Genomic DNA, 15,309 nt, shown 5'->3' on the forward strand with positions numbered 1-15,309 from the left:
ATCTCTCCCATCCAGTACATGGGAGACCAAGTAAATATTAAACTCAGCTTTCCAGCCTCATGAAAGGCTATTATAAAATTATTATAAGAATGAAAGGAACTGGTGCTGCCTCTAGGAAGTCAAGAATGCATCTATAGAACAGGGAATGAAAAACAAAAACAGAAACGTACCTCATCTTTTCCTTTGCTTCTTCAAAACTTTCAGAAACAAAGTAAACCTCCTGGAAGGTTGTAATGAGACATTCTTGCTTGCAGGTGACCTTTGGATCGAAAGGCTTGACTTTGGCGCTGCCAGAGAGTGAGTGCTAAGTACCATCATGTGTTATCACGTGCCAGAGGAATATCACCACCAAAAAGAATCCATGAGGAAGATGAGATGGATTAAACAGCGAATAAAAAAAAAAGATGAGGTGAGATCATAGTGCGTTGCTTCTTAAAACACGTCTGCAGCTGAACAATGGTTTAAGCATAACAAAACTGAGTATCTCTGAAGGATAAGCAGTGGATATTCTTACCTTGAGCTCACTAATAGAAGAGAGCAAACCAGCCCCATAAACTCTTAGCTGTCCCTCCTGCTTGCACAGGCCAAACTCTACTGTGAAAAAGTAGCACTGAAACAGAGAAGGGAGTAAAATAAATCAGTCTTCAGCAAAGGTTTTGTGGTGAACTAGATGGGGGCACTTCTACTTGCCAAGTACCAAGAAGTTGCAAGTCATTACTTCATTATCATTCTCAGATATCTAAAGAGACAGGAACCTAAATAGAAGTGTGAAGAACCACAGGATTAAGTGTTTCTAATAAGAAAATCAGATAACATAGCTCACCCAGCTGGGGCAGAAACCAGTAGAAATGTGGAAATTTATTCTGTTTTGAGAAGCACTGCAATGACGTGAGAGATACAGCAAAAAAGAAACACTGGATAGACAGGGTCTCAACAAGTGAAAACATCAATCCAACACAGGTTGTTCCTTAGTGGTCTAAAAATTAAAGATGTTTAGTTTTCTGATTTTCAGGATTCCTGCAGGTATGTGGCAAGGAATGGTATTTTCTTAGATGGTTTACTTCTGCTCTCACTAAAGGTAGCAGCTTTACCACTAGCTATGACTGGCAGCTCTTTCATAACTGTAGTTCAGCGTTGAATATTATTGAAGTAATAGTTCAGTGTTTTTACATGTAATCTATATTCTCAGAAGTAGAAAGATATTTTCTGGAGCAAAAAGACTACAGAATTTCAAGCTGGAAGAAGTGATCTACCCCTTTAAGTTGCATACTTACTTGACCTAAGTGAAGTAAGACCTGTCACATCTTTCTTAAAATGTATCTTTTTCCCAGCATGGAAACTTGTTATATGTTCTAAAGCTAAGAGTCAGTGAAACAGGCCTAGCAGCTGGTGCAGTTAATGTTGAAATTAATCTCCGAATTAATTAGAATGGGATCAGCTGAATGAAGCACTAAGCTTTAAGTGGGATCACTGGGTACTGAAACACTCACCGTTGCCAGTTTTTGGACAGCCTCATCTGATGCCCCAAGTGATGCAAGACCAATTTCCTGGGAGAACTGAGCAAAACTGGGTTCAGCCAAAAGAGGGACATGGCCTAGGAGCTCATGGCAGGTATCGCTGGAAAAGAGGGGGAAAAAAATCTCATCTTTCTTTGTGGTGGAGAGAAAAAGTAGCACCACTAAACAGTGTCTTGTGTTCATTAGCTAAACAATATCCAAAATACAGAGGAGTATCAAATCAGGTTTAGCTGAAAACACACTTCTACAAAAGTACGGTTGCTCTGGTTTTCAAATGAAGGTATCTAATATTAAGAGCACAGCTTCATGTTTATAAGCCAACTGAACTTTAAACTCTGCCCACAATGACAACTGCAAGAGTCCTCCAATAACATGCTCTACTTTTGAAAACCTCGTGCTTATGAAGGTGGCACTTGAGCATGCTAAAACATCACTACATTCAGTGTGAAGACTGAAGTCTTCAGCACCTTTGAAAGTATGTTTTCTTGCTGGTCTTCATGAACAGCTTTTAAGTAGCTTGGCTTGGGCAGTAATACTCAGAAACATGAGTCTCATTCTACTCACGGCTCTGGTGTGTAGAGAGGGTCCGAGCTGTGTCTAACATACTGAGTGCAGTGAAAAACTCTGAATGCTAATCCTGCCAAGAAGTCTCTGGGTGACAGATACCCAGCAACTGGGCGAATGGTGAAACCTGTGCGCTCTACAAAAGGAGTGGAAAAAAAATATATGTTAGTTTAAAGTAGAAGTCCATAATGTTCCCATCTCTGCTACAAATGGGGTAAGTACCACAACACTACTTTGGCTTAAGAGCACATGAAAAAATTAGGCATGACTAGAAAATTTAGGCCTAATCTTGAGAATGGCCAACATTCAGTAGAAGTGTCCCTACATCTGCGTAGGTGGATTTCTTAAGATTTCATGCCTACAACCAACAGAATACAGTTAGGTATCACTTGAACCAGTCCTAAGTCTCTTTAGAGTTAGCATGGCCCCCCAAACCATCACTGCATATATTCAGGACATAATATGCTGAAATCCAGATGGCCAAAAGGCCTCTTAAATGACCAGAATTAATAGAAGCAAACATTTTGCTTTTAAGTTTCCCAGCCAAAACCAAGAATCTATCATTTTTCTTTTGTGCCCACATAGTAAAAGTGTGAATTGCAATGGACTTCAGTTCTTTTTCATGTGAGAGAAAATGAATACCCTACCTTTCAGGAAGCGGGACACGTCTTCCAGCTGGGGGATGTTGTCTTCCCTGTAGCCACAGTATTTGGTGAGCAAGGGCAAGTTTTTAAGGTACTCTCTGCAGGCATGAGTTGGGTAAAGCTTGTTAAGCTCTCGGTACACAGTCCCCCAAGTCTTGATCTCCTCCTCTGTGAATTCAATCTTGGGAATTGGGTCACCACTACAAGGAGATGAGGACAAAGGAACATTCCCTGGTAAATGGCTTATAAGGATGACTCATTTACTTACTATTATTGTTTAACATTCATATGGCTGGGACACCTGGTCAAGCTTAAGACTTCATTACACTGTCAAGTACACAAGTGAGATCTGGTCTATGCCCTGGAGAACTTTTAGGCTTGCACACTCAACAGATAGCAATCCTTGCATTGATCTCACAGGGGGCCTGAAAGCTTCAATCATATAAATAGTTTCCTAAGTGCTTATAAACAGTAACTGCAAAATATTTTGTTTTAGGAGCTGGGAATGCATCTTCTTCCCTTTAATATCTCTGTCTGTGTACAATAATTTTCCATTACCTTCTTTATTTTAGGAAAAGATAATCTCCTAAATTAGCAGCACAATAAGTGGAAGCAACTAAACATGCATGTTAGGTAAAAACCATGCTTCTGTGCAGAGGAGACGAGGGCCTGTCCAAACATACTGACTGTAGTCCATCTCTGCTAATCAACCCTTCGGATCTTGATGTATGTGGATTAGAGCAAGACTCAGATTTAAAGGCTACTGAAAGCAACTGGAGCATCATTCATTGCTTCCACTGCCAGCCAGGTAACTGCTGCTTTCCCAAGGAAAGCTCTATTAACAACACATCCACAGTAACTGCCCGCATGCTGTGGTGGCCAGCTGCATGAACACTGAGTGCCACGAAGCTCTACATATCTGCCACTTCCAGGTCGTTCCCAGTCGAAGAATTTGGTGTCAATATTCACACAAGCAACAGTAATGCAAGAAACATGTTCAGAAAAAAAAACAACAAAAAAACTTTAGCACTGGGCTATGAGCTTTAAGAGCTCCCTCCCCCAAGCAGAATCTCTAAAGACAGAAGCTCTTTGAATTCTATTTCATAGAATTCTTATCTACGCATCACATGCTCTATTTTAAACCAGGAAATAAAACTCAAGTATTAACGCCTGCCCAGAGAATTTATTCTCAGTGGTCTATGGGCTGTCTAGTGACTTTTCCTCCCCTCCTTCCTTTGCAAAAGAGATCAACCCTGACAGAGTATGCATGTCCTGGGCAGACAGCTGTGCAGATGTGCTGCCCACCCCCTTGCTTTGCTGCACCCATTTCCAGAGAACAGGGGAGAGAACCCAGTGCCTGAACACATCCCACTGCAGGAAGCCTATGCTGACATTGCTGCCTGTTTGAGGATCAGTGCTGCCACAGATACCACAACATCTATGCAGCTGTGAGCTGATCCTCAGACTGACCAGAGACCCAGGAAGCTGTAAGGTGGCCTAGATCTACCTTTTAATCTTGCATTACCTAGATCAACCTGTAAGTCTTGCATTAAATCTCCCTTCACTTTATCCTTCTAGCTCTGATTCCTGAGACAAGTGAGATCTGAGACCAGGGAACGTGAACCAGTCCACTCTGTTGCTATTCCAAAGCACCCAGATGGCTTTTTCTGAAAGAAGTTGAACTTACTGTTTGTAGTTCATAGCCAGGTCTGCAAAATACTTTCGCCTCTTACGATAGACATTGTCTTTGAAACCCTGGGGAGAGAAGGAGGAAAGAAAAAACAAGTTAAATGGCTTTTCCAGCTGTAGTAAATAAGTTAATTTAAAGCAAGATACTTGAAAGTTCTTCAGTGGTAAATACAAAAGTATGTTGTATAAGACAGAGAGGAGAGGAACCTGATAGCTGTAGTTCGAAATGCTTATTAACTGTAAAATATGCAAATACGCCAATTCAAAGCAAACATCAGAGGTTTTATGCATGCAGTATATATTCAGAAGACAAGGGCTCCTTTTAGTCACATCGGTATACACACAAACTTGGTCACTTTCTAGCTTATTTTAAATTACAAAAGAAATTGTCCTTCTGTACCATGCAAGTTCTTGCAGTAAGGAAGAGAGAGGAATAACCAAGCCTGTCTCACAACAGCATTTTTGTACCTCTGTGACCACTCAGGGCCCAGCCTCAGTCCTCTACGTGAGCAAGCCTAACAGAAAGGCATAGAAGCCACATTCAGTACCAGCCTTGCCTGAACTAGGAAAAGACATGAAACCCCCAAGAGAAGGTTCTTAGAGCCCCCAGAGGCACTGTGGGAGGGAATGAGAGAGAGAAGGATGCACCGCATGTTTTAAAAGCAAGTTCCACAATGTACTTTTTGCTGAGCCTTGGGCGCAGAAGGGGTGAGATACTTACTGGGTGGTCAGCATCCAAATCGGACCCGTACATCAGCACTCGGTTTGCACACTTATCCAAATCTGAGATCTTCTTTGGATACCAAGGAATATTCTCCATGTCTATGGAACGCATGGAATCCACAAAGTTATTAATAACACCAAGCGTGCTGAGGGAGGAAACACTACTTTCAAGTCTGGCTATGGCGGTTACAGGCAAAATCTATAAATTAAAGGGTTACAAACAGGACAAGGGAGCCTGCTGCCTATCTGGCACCAGCCTACAGTTCACACTTCCTCCTCTGTCACTGCCAGTTTGCCCACAGACTGCACAGCACTCTCCAAATCAGAAGATTTGGGGAGGAAGCAGTTAATATGCATTCTCAGTGGCCCTGACTGCTATAAGAATTAAGGTTAGAGCAGCAGCTAATAGCTGTCATGGAGAAAAGGCCTCCTTGCGCACAGTCTTCCAGGGCACAAAGCATGTAAGGGAATGGATAAATGATTTTCATGTGGTCCCTGGACAGACTGGAGAAGGTTAGAGTCCTGCCATCCTTCTTTACTGGCAAGAAATGTTGCTCTCTGCTTATGCACTCCAGAAACATCAGGCTTTGCAGAGGGGTTTGTGAGGGAAGAAAAAAAGGAGGAGGCAACTTCAGATGTTCAGCCTCAGAAAGATGCATAATTAATTTCACTATTGAGGTTTTTGGAGGTTGAGTTTTTGGGGGGCAGTTTTTGTTGCTGTTTTCTTTTTTAGCCAAAAAGTTTTTAACAAGTTCTTGGCACAGCTGTTAATACACTATGAGAACCAAAGGATTTTTTTTTCTCTCCTAATGCTCCTCAGTTTTCTTAAGAAGGATGGGGAAAGTGTTCAGATTGAGATTCTCCCTATCTAGAGCTAGAATAAGAAACTTTCATCCAGCAGATACCAGATCTCCCCTTCCCATGCCTACTAGCCTGCGCCAAGCACAGTGGCTGAGAAAAATATGAAGCTCACTTTGTGCTGCCCTGAGTTCTGAGTATTTCTTCATCTAAGAGCAAATGTAAAGAAGATTTGAAGCATCTCCAAAGTAAGAGCCATCTTCTCTTTCACACTGATATAAGCAACCACATATTAGGAAAAATGCCTAAATAAACGATTTAAGAGCTGCATTAGGAAATGGAAGAACCCATCTCCCACACTGTCCTGTACCTGAATTTAACAGGTGTACATCAGTATGACACCTCTGAAATCATGGTGTGCCAGCCCAGCCCTCATTCAGACTTTGCCTACACAGTGGCCTGCATTGGTCTCTGCTGGTGCAGGGATCCCCACTTATAGCAGTTATACTGTGCTGGGAAGAGCAAATTAACACACTAAGAAGAGCAGTCACATCTTCTCTTGGCACAGTTTTGCCAGTGCTGCTCTCTACACTTACCATCTTCCTGCCCATTGAAATGCTCCGCAGGGTTCATAGAGACGATGCTGACGTGAGATTTGAGGAGCTGGAAGATCTCATTCAGTTGTTCCCTATTACTGTCACAGTCAACAAAGATTTCAAACTCTGAATTTCGTCTCTTGGATTTCCGTGACTCGATGTGCACCAGGTTCACGTGCTTCTCCTGTTTTATAAGAGGCAATGCTTTCAAACGGAATGACTAAAACCTACGTTTCATTCTTCAAAAACAAAAGTATTCTGCTGACATTGCATATTCACCATCTACGTGAAGTTATTTTAGTTAATTGGCTCTGCTGGTAGTAGCCTGCTTATAGGTAGTGGTGAAATTGATTTTTAAAAAGCCACCTATTCAGAAGGAAATGAAAGACTTTGAGTTCTTTTGGTTTCATTTCATTGAAGAGGCAGAGAAACACAGTAAGGTTTAATTTCACAGACCTTTTTCTTTCATCTCTCCCATAGGAAGCTGCCCAGTGCCTTGGTCTGGGAAAATCCACAACAATGCCAATCACATTGCCATGTAATTATCTCACAAGGAAGGGATTTAAAAGCAGTCATTTTCCAGACATGAACTTCACTTTTCTTTTATTGGAAAAATGATTTAATCATACATCCTACACCGGGATCACACAGGAAACCCCAGGCAGGGCCAGATGACAGCACAGTGACACCACCACATTCCCTGCGGGACAGCTGCCCAGCAGTCAAAGGAGTGCAGCGAGACAGCTGTACCACCTCTGTCACCTTCAGTCCAGCCAGCCAGTGACAGCAGCACTGCAGGCAGCTCATCAGCACCCCAGGTGTGTACCATCAGTGGTACCTCGTGTCCTCTTCCTCTATGCAGCAGAAACAACAAGTGCCAATCCTCCTTCATGAAGGAACAAGAGGAATCTGTTCCTATTTTTAGCAAGTGCAGAAGAGTTTTACAGACATTAAGCCAGCATCCAGCAACCAACTTCTGAGGCATGAGTGTACCTTTGTGGATAATTTTGGGTGCAAAGTGGGAGGCACATTAGGAATCACATCTTTAATAAATAAATGTCATTAATTCCACAGTGTGTCAAGCCTACCTTTCGTACAATAAACAAAAAGTAGATCTGCTGTAGAAATAAAATTATTACATACCTGAAAGAGTTTTAGAGCTTTTACAAGTCCTCCAACTTCATTCTTCAAGGAAAAAATGATGGCAGTTCTTCCCCTTTCAGGCACATGGTCTTTGTTCTCTTTATTATCTTCAATCATCATGTAGTTGGACTTATTTAGCTAAATATAAACAAACAGGGATCTGAATCACAAGGAATAGGCGTTGAGCAGGGCTACTCCAAGCAGAAAGAAAAAAACCAACCCCCACCATCATACAAAGGTTTTTGGCTCTTTTCCCAAGCGCAGACATTGCTCTTTGTTAAAACCAAATCCCACTTAAATGATGCTGCTGTAGAAGTGACAAAGTCTCCATTATAAATACATGGTGGACATGTATAAACCATGAGGCTGATCATTTGACATGATTATAAAAAGCAGGGTGGTTTGATCCCACACTCAGGATCACCACCTTCAGCTCATGAGATCTGGTATAGCTGCAAGTAATATTACAAGGTGCACAGGTGGGACAAAGCACACACACTGAAAACTCGTGTTCTTACTTTATGTTCTAGCAGTTTAACCTTGTGCTTAAGGTTAGGTGTTATCATTTAGTAAACAGCATTTCTAAGAGGCAAACAAATAAAACACAACACCACAGAGCATTCTTACGCTGAATTCTAAAAGTGAACTCTAACACGAGTTTGAACAAATTGCAGGTGAGAAATTCAGATGCCTGCTATGCCAGATGCACATCATTTGCACCTTTACCCCTAAACCAGTATTCATCTTTGGCTTTCCATACAAAAACTGACTGCTAACAGGTCTGCATCGACGTAGCAACCATGTTGGTGCCGGACCAAAGTGAATGCTAACGCAAAAGCAATTCCTCCAGCTTCACTTTATATTCCCTGTCAGTAACTCAGCTCTAATCGTGCCTGACACTCTTCCTTCCTCTTCACACTTCAGCTCTTAGGAGGGTATGGTGGGGAGGAATCATTATTGCACTGTATTAAGTGACCTGTCATCAACCTGACTTGCCTTAAAGAAAACACACAAACTAAAGGGGCTTTCCAAGACCCTCGTTCAGAAAGCTATTAAGTGTTTTCTGGTCAAAAACTGCTCCTCCTGAATCCTTTAGCAATCTCTTCCTTTCTCCCTCTCGGAAGCATTACTCCCCATAGGACAGATATTTGGTGTTACGTGCTGCTGCTCAGTTCTTGATATTGGTAGGTTAACATTTAAAATTACCCAAAAACATTTGTCTCAAGGAAATTACATTGCAGAGCTGTAAGCTGAAGACCAAAACACCTTTTAAATAGGAATTTGTCACAGACTGCCATTACCTTACTCTTTCTCACCACTCTCCTCACACCCTCCTTAGCGGGGAAGGATGAAGACCTGACCCTACAGGTGGCTGCAACTCAGCATCACTTTACAGGCACGTTTTTCAGCCTCACTGAAGGTCTCCGCAGTTTTGCTCGGACAAGAGACCCAAAACTTTGCCAAGCAGTTCATTTTGGGTTGGTTTAGTTGGTTGTTTTTTCCTTCCACGTGCGGTACCGCCAACCTGTGCCTTTGCATCTGCTTCTCCCCCACACCCTCCAGAAACACGGGCCTCCCCCAGCCCCGCCCGGACCTCCATCCCAGGGGAGCACGCCCGCCCCGCGCCGCTCACCTGCCCGCCGGCCTCCCGTGGGCACGGAGCCCCCTCCAGAGAACCGCCGCGCCGGGGCACGGCTTGCATGGTGCCCTGCGACGGGATGGGCAGGGCCGGCCGGGCAGCCGCTTTATGGAGGGGAGAGCCGGCCCTAATCCCCCCGCGCGGGGCGGAGGAGGAGGCGGGGGCGGGAGGGGCCGCCCGACGATGGCTATGGGAGCGCGGCGTGGCTTTTCCCTCCTTCCTCTCCTACTCTGTCATCGCACTCTGCGTGCGCCCGTGTCCACTGTCTGCTCGCAGGTCAGACGTGGAGACAGGGAACTTGCACTACACAGCAGAAGGCAAAGCGCTCCCTGGGAGCGAAACCCCTCGCAAGCCTTAGGGGTATTGCCCTCCAGCACGGCAGGACTGAATGATCATCACAGCCCTAAGTTGCAATGAAGCTGGAAAAGCCAACCTGTTCCAGCTGGGAACGGGATACATTCTGTGACCCGGTGCTTTGATTTTCCCTTTCATAAGTATTACTTTTCGGAAAGAGTAGTCAGGCATTGGAATGCACTGCCCAGGGAGGTGGTGGAGTCACCGACCATGGGAGTGTTCAAGAAACGCTTGGATATGGCACTGAGGAATATGATTTAGCCAGGAAGTACTGGTAATGGTTGGACTAGATGATCTTCTAGGTCTTTTCCAACCTTGATAATTCTGTGATTCTGTTATAAAGAAAGTGCAGAACCATTTGCTATATGTCTTAGCTCTACACCAGACATTTCCCTTTCTGCTTGCTGAACAGCTCTCCCCATCAAACAAGCTGACTCAAAAAGCAAACAGTTTGTATTGCCTTTACACGGAATCTTAAACATAGGAGACGTGATATTCATCATGAACCTGCAAACAAGGCTCAGTAAGGTGCTTGTGACAGATGACTGCTCCATTGACTCTCCCTGGCCCATCACGCACAGCAACAAGGACCGGCGTCGCTCTGCTATGACCTCCTGGCATTACACCCTGATGCAGGTGAGCATCTTTTGTTGGCTGGGTGCTCCCTGACGGCAGCCAGCTCCATTGCCCCTGCTTTCTTTTCTAGCAAAATGCTGAGCTCATCCCTCACAACAAATTTCTAAAGGAAACACAAAACGCAATTCTCGTTTCCTCTGAACTGTCAGAAGACAGCTGAGTTCACACCACTTCAACTGTGCTTTTTTTTCTCCAACAGCTGCTGCAAGGCAAGCAGCACAGCAACGGCCAAGGAAATTTAACCTAACATGAAGACAGCTCATTACATAAAAACATAACCTAGATGCCCAGAATCTCAGGGAGCTGATTAAACTCAGCTCACTGGTTGAGCAAGAAGCCCTCACTGACCACAGCCAATGCTCTACGGCCTGAAAGGGCAGAGGCACGCAGCATGAACTGACTCAATTACAGCCTGTCCTCTTTAGCTGCTCGCTGGAGCCTGCTCTGCACTCCACACAAGGCTTCCAGGTCCTGTGAATGCACAGATAGCTTGGGAGGAGAACTGTTTCACCCAAAAGCCAGCAGCATAACCTACTATGTAAGAACAGTAGCTTTGGCCCCCACAACAGAGAAGAGCAACAGGGCACGGCAAAGCCACCATCAGGAAAGTGTGGAGTGCAGTGCAAAGAAGATTACCACGTTTGCAGGTGGCTGCCCATCTCACTCTAGGAGGTAAAGAGCAACCCAGAAAACATCTGAACTGGCACAGAGCTGCTGAACAGGAGCACTGACACAGAGAGAGGCCTCAGGCTTTCAGCAGAATGTCAGAAGCCTCGAGGGACCCTGCAGGAGGAAGGAGTTGGGGAGGACAAAGAGAACTTGGAGCACAGGCGCTGCAGGGAAACAGCCCTCTCCTTGTCTCATAGGAGATGGTAATACTGTGATTTATATTTTTTGTTTTTTAAAGCCCAGCAGAGGTTTCTCACATAGAGCCTCTCATACAGACAAAGCCCTCCAGACACATAATCGGCACCTGAGGATCAAGTGCAAGTCTGACCCTGCTCAGAAGTGGGTCAAGCTGATCATCGTTTTGCAAGACAATGTTTTGCCAAGCAGGGCTGCTGTGAGACCTGTCACACTGGCACCAGGCAACCGTGAATGCTCCAAGAGCTGTCTTTCAATTACATTATCCCCATGTAATTCCTCCTGTTAAATGAATCCTTCTTTCCTCAGCAGCTTCTGGCTCCAAGTGAGAGGGGGAAGAAGGCAGAGGGAGAAGTCCCATGACTTCTTGGCCCGTCAAGGGAGTAACTCCAGGATTGCAGTTGTAGATAAATGCACAGGAAACATTTAGGCTGACAAGAGTTAAAAGAGGCTGTTGCATATCCAGACCTTCCCCTTGATAATAAAGAGACTTTTTTTTTTGCTGTCTGTGAAACAGACCAACATAAACCTTCAGTGCCACATCTCTATTCCTTCCCATGTGGAAGAGCTCTCCATAGGGCATAAGTAAAATAAGTAAGAACTCAGCTGAGCCGTTGCATCTTTCCAGACACAGGACAAGCCTTCCATTTACCAGCCCTGGGAGAAAGCTGGTCTGTGGCCTGTAAAATAAAGAAAGAAAGAAAACAGAAATGCTAATGCAGTGCAGGGGTTCCTGAATGCTCCAGTGGTAGGGGAAAGAGAGAGACAGAATGAGAGGGTGATTTTGTTCAACAAAACCACTCATCATAACTGAGGTGGCAAGAGCCAAGGAAAAGCAGGAGGGGAATGAGCTGCAGATATTAATCTTCTGCTGAAAGACGGGATTAACAGCCTGGATGTTGCAGCACTGAAGGAGAGAATCAGTGAGCCCTAAAGTCTTCTCAATCCCATCAAGGTCACCAGGGTGAATTACTCCTTCTCCCTGACCAGCAGGAGAAAGTGCTCTAATCTCCAAGGTGGTAATTTCACAGCATCACTGCTGGGATAGAAGTATCTTCACAGCCATCCTCCGGGCTTCACTGGCCCAGCCATCTCCCTTTCCAACCAGAGCATTTGCCTGAGCCAGCGTGGCCACTTTATGGCTTTTTCTGAGAAAGGTATGAAGTTTTAAATCCCTGAACAAAACAGGTTTAATATGATTTAATTCTAAGTCCGCCCTTATCATAATTACCTTTCCCAGAAGAAAAACAAAAAAACAAAAACAGAAAACCAAAACCTGCAAATTCTAATCACAACCCTCTGTCTTTCAGTTAATTAGCAAGTCATGTCCAAGAATGACAGAGTTTGGGCAAGCTCTATGGAAGTCACAGGGAAGACTGAAGATGAACATCACGCATTCCTTTGAAACTATTTTAAAAGTCCTAAATTTGCCAGAACTAATAATGAAGAGAGATTCAGCCATTTCCTGAAGATGTCCACCAGTCATGGAATGATAAAGTGGTTGGGTTGGAAAGGACCTTTAAGCCCAGCCAGTTCCAACCCCCTTGCTGCAGAGGCAGGGTTGCCCACACCAGCTCAGGCTCTTCAGGGCCCCATCCAGCCTGGCCCTGAATGGGCATCCAACCTTCAGGGATGGGACACCCACAGCCTCTCTGGACAGCCTGTGCCTCACTGCCATCTGAGGAAAGAATTTACTCCTGACATCTCACCTCACTCTCCCCTCTCTTAGTTTAAAACCACTCACCCTTGTCCTGTTGCTATCAAACCATGTGAAATGTTGTTCTCCCTCCTCCTACTTATAAACTCCTTTCAAGCGCTGGAAGGAGCCGTGTTCTTTTCAGTTTAGGTTTTACAGATCTTCATATTCTGCTTCCGCTTTGTGGATGCTGTCATGTACTGGAGCCTGAAAACTGTTGGCCTGAAGATCTGACTCATTTTCTTCTACTTGTTTTTCATCTTTACAAAGCACTGATCACAACACCACCTAACCAGTAGCACTCATTTCCATTCACTTTCTGATCCAACCCGCAGTATCCCAACCTTTTACTTAAAAGAAACAATGTATCATTACGTTTCAGGTCATTTACTTTGTTGCCAGGAGTTAAACAGCTCCAAATGCAAAAACCTTTCCATTTTGTCTGAAAATATGTAGATCTAAAAGCCTCAGCTTTCAACAGGGGAATTCTTCCATTCGCCCTCTCTTATGTTTCTACTAAAAGACCTCCAGAATTCTCCAATTCTTTCACATCACAGGAAAAAACAAGTGAAATAGTCAAACGCACAAACAAGGATGATGATAAGAAAAGCAACTGAGTGTTTGTTAACCTCAGCCAGTTGGCCTAATTAATATAACGGCAGAATATTTTGCATTCAAAGTGAGGTGGAAAAAGCTAACAAAGGAGGAAGCTTTGTACTTCCTAATGATATGAGTAAGCACAGCTCAGAAAGCATTCAGCAGGCTTTGATCCATTCAGAAAAGAGAGAAGGAGCTCTTCAGACACTTCTGACAACACAGGCTTACCATAAGCGTGCACCAGCATTCAGCCTCTACTGTATTCATATTCATCTGGGACGTTTGTCTGACATCAGATTTGTCACAGCAGAAAGGTATATTCAACGTATCTCAAACATCTTAATCATAACATGGCCAGAGGAAACCAGGAGCCCACTCTAAGGTCCAACTGAACAGAAGATGTTGGTTCTGTCTGCTGAAATAATTTTGTACTTTGCCTCCTTGCTGAAAAACATCAGACTATCTGAAACTGACCATCAGTCCACGCTTCTATTCCCAAAGCCAATTTTGTATGGACCTCCATTAATGTTTCAAAGTGAAACGAGCTTGGAGGATTGTTCTCAGCATGGGGACTTCAGCTCCCTCCCCAGCCTCTGAAATCCTTGTATTCACACAGCAAAGCAAACAACCCAAGTGCAGTTCTGCCTAACCACTAACACTGACCACTAGTCAGCACTAAGTGAATTAATTCATAGTCACCTTCTGCTGTAAGGATGAAAAACAGCAAGCAATGTAAAATCATCAGTTTACTGTGGGGACTGTAAACACAGGCGACTGCAGATCGTTCAGCCTTGGAGCTGTAAGGCAGATCATCATTTCCAAGATTAGCAAAAGCTGCTCGTCGCACCGTGTTCTCATGACAGCTGTTTTTTTCCATCTGAGTTTCTTTTATCTTATTAGATTTTAGCTCCCATTACAGTTAAGACGATTTTGCAGCGGGTAAAAATTAATTAGTTTGCATCAAAGAAAGGCTTTTTTGAAAACACAGCACTAATGAGTTTCATCTGCCTGATCAGAAAGCTTCGCTTTTAGGAACACTCGGGCACAATTCTGTTCCAGAGAAACGTGGCATTAAAAGAATATTCAAAGCTAAAAGCATTAGCTAAGGAATAAGCAGGATAATGGAGAAAAGATTAGGGTGGTCAGTTGTGATCAGATACGTAACCGTGAACACTGACAAGAGGATGCCAGCGTAAAGCAGGACAAGTTTGTGGAAATTGAACAAAGCTGCATTTGTGCAGGCAGGGCTTGGTGCAATTTGCAGCAGTACATTCAGTGACCTGATGAACACTGAACCTCTCAGCTATTCACGTTACCTTTAGGAATTAAATGGAAGAGAGCTGGGAAGGGACAAAGAGAGCACTGACTTTGAGAAGAGAAAGATGGGGAAAAGGTTCATTAATAGTTTTTACTACCTGTCAGATTCCATGGACAAAGCATTTACTTGTTCATAAATCTGTTTTTTCAGACAAGAACAAACTGTGTTTAATAAACTTTGTTTTCAGCTTGGAAACAGAATTAGTCCAGAGCACAAAGGCCATGAGATTTGGCATTTCTTGCCTTTTTCCACCTCACCCATTTCCTTACTTTCTTAATGCACACAAGTATAGTTTAGAATGAATTTCCTGATAGGCAGGTGCAAATCTACCTGAAAACTTACATGATAAAGGCAGTTGTCAGAGATTTGCTGGTAAACTGGACCATAAATAACACCTGTGCTGATACATGCTACATCACTTGGCCTGAGAATGACGAGCAGGTGAATGAAGTGCTTTCGTCTGTTTTGATAAGGCTTCAGCTCCAACATCACTGCCGTTATGCAAAACCATCTTGACCTGCAACAAGCACC

At 43.8% G+C, this 15,309-nt stretch overlaps 1 protein-coding gene across 3 annotated transcripts in view; it reads right to left on the bottom strand.

Moving 5' to 3' along the window:
* TPH1 (tryptophan hydroxylase 1) overlaps nucleotides 1–15,309 on the bottom strand; it is a 145,552-nt gene that overhangs the window by 127,488 nt on the left and 2,755 nt on the right. Inside the window, exons 1-10 of one of the 3 annotated variants that reach the window (XM_085548645.1) lie at nucleotides 9,308–9,455; nucleotides 7,675–7,812; nucleotides 6,532–6,715; nucleotides 5,136–5,236; nucleotides 4,413–4,480; nucleotides 2,729–2,925; nucleotides 2,082–2,217; nucleotides 1,491–1,617; nucleotides 515–610; nucleotides 171–304 (exon numbers count right to left, since the gene is read on the bottom strand). In XM_085548645.1, the coding sequence (XP_085404771.1) occupies nucleotides 171–304; nucleotides 515–610; nucleotides 1,491–1,617; nucleotides 2,082–2,217; nucleotides 2,729–2,925; nucleotides 4,413–4,480; nucleotides 5,136–5,236; nucleotides 6,532–6,715; nucleotides 7,675–7,812; nucleotides 9,308–9,376 (1,250 nt within the window). In that variant the 5' untranslated portion in view covers nucleotides 9,377–9,455. Of the gene's footprint in view, nucleotides 1–170; nucleotides 305–514; nucleotides 611–1,490; nucleotides 1,618–2,081; nucleotides 2,218–2,728; nucleotides 2,926–4,412; nucleotides 4,481–5,135; nucleotides 5,237–6,531; nucleotides 6,716–7,674; nucleotides 7,813–9,307; nucleotides 9,456–15,309 lie in introns of those variants that run through there. The other 2 variants (XM_085548646.1, XM_085548644.1) reach the window with 2 other exon arrangements.

This window comes from Coturnix japonica, chromosome 5 (assembly GCF_054131305.1).
Source record: "Coturnix japonica strain WE chromosome 5, WE-NBRP24, whole genome shotgun sequence".
Classification (NCBI taxonomy): Eukaryota; Metazoa; Chordata; class Aves; order Galliformes; family Phasianidae; genus Coturnix; species Coturnix japonica.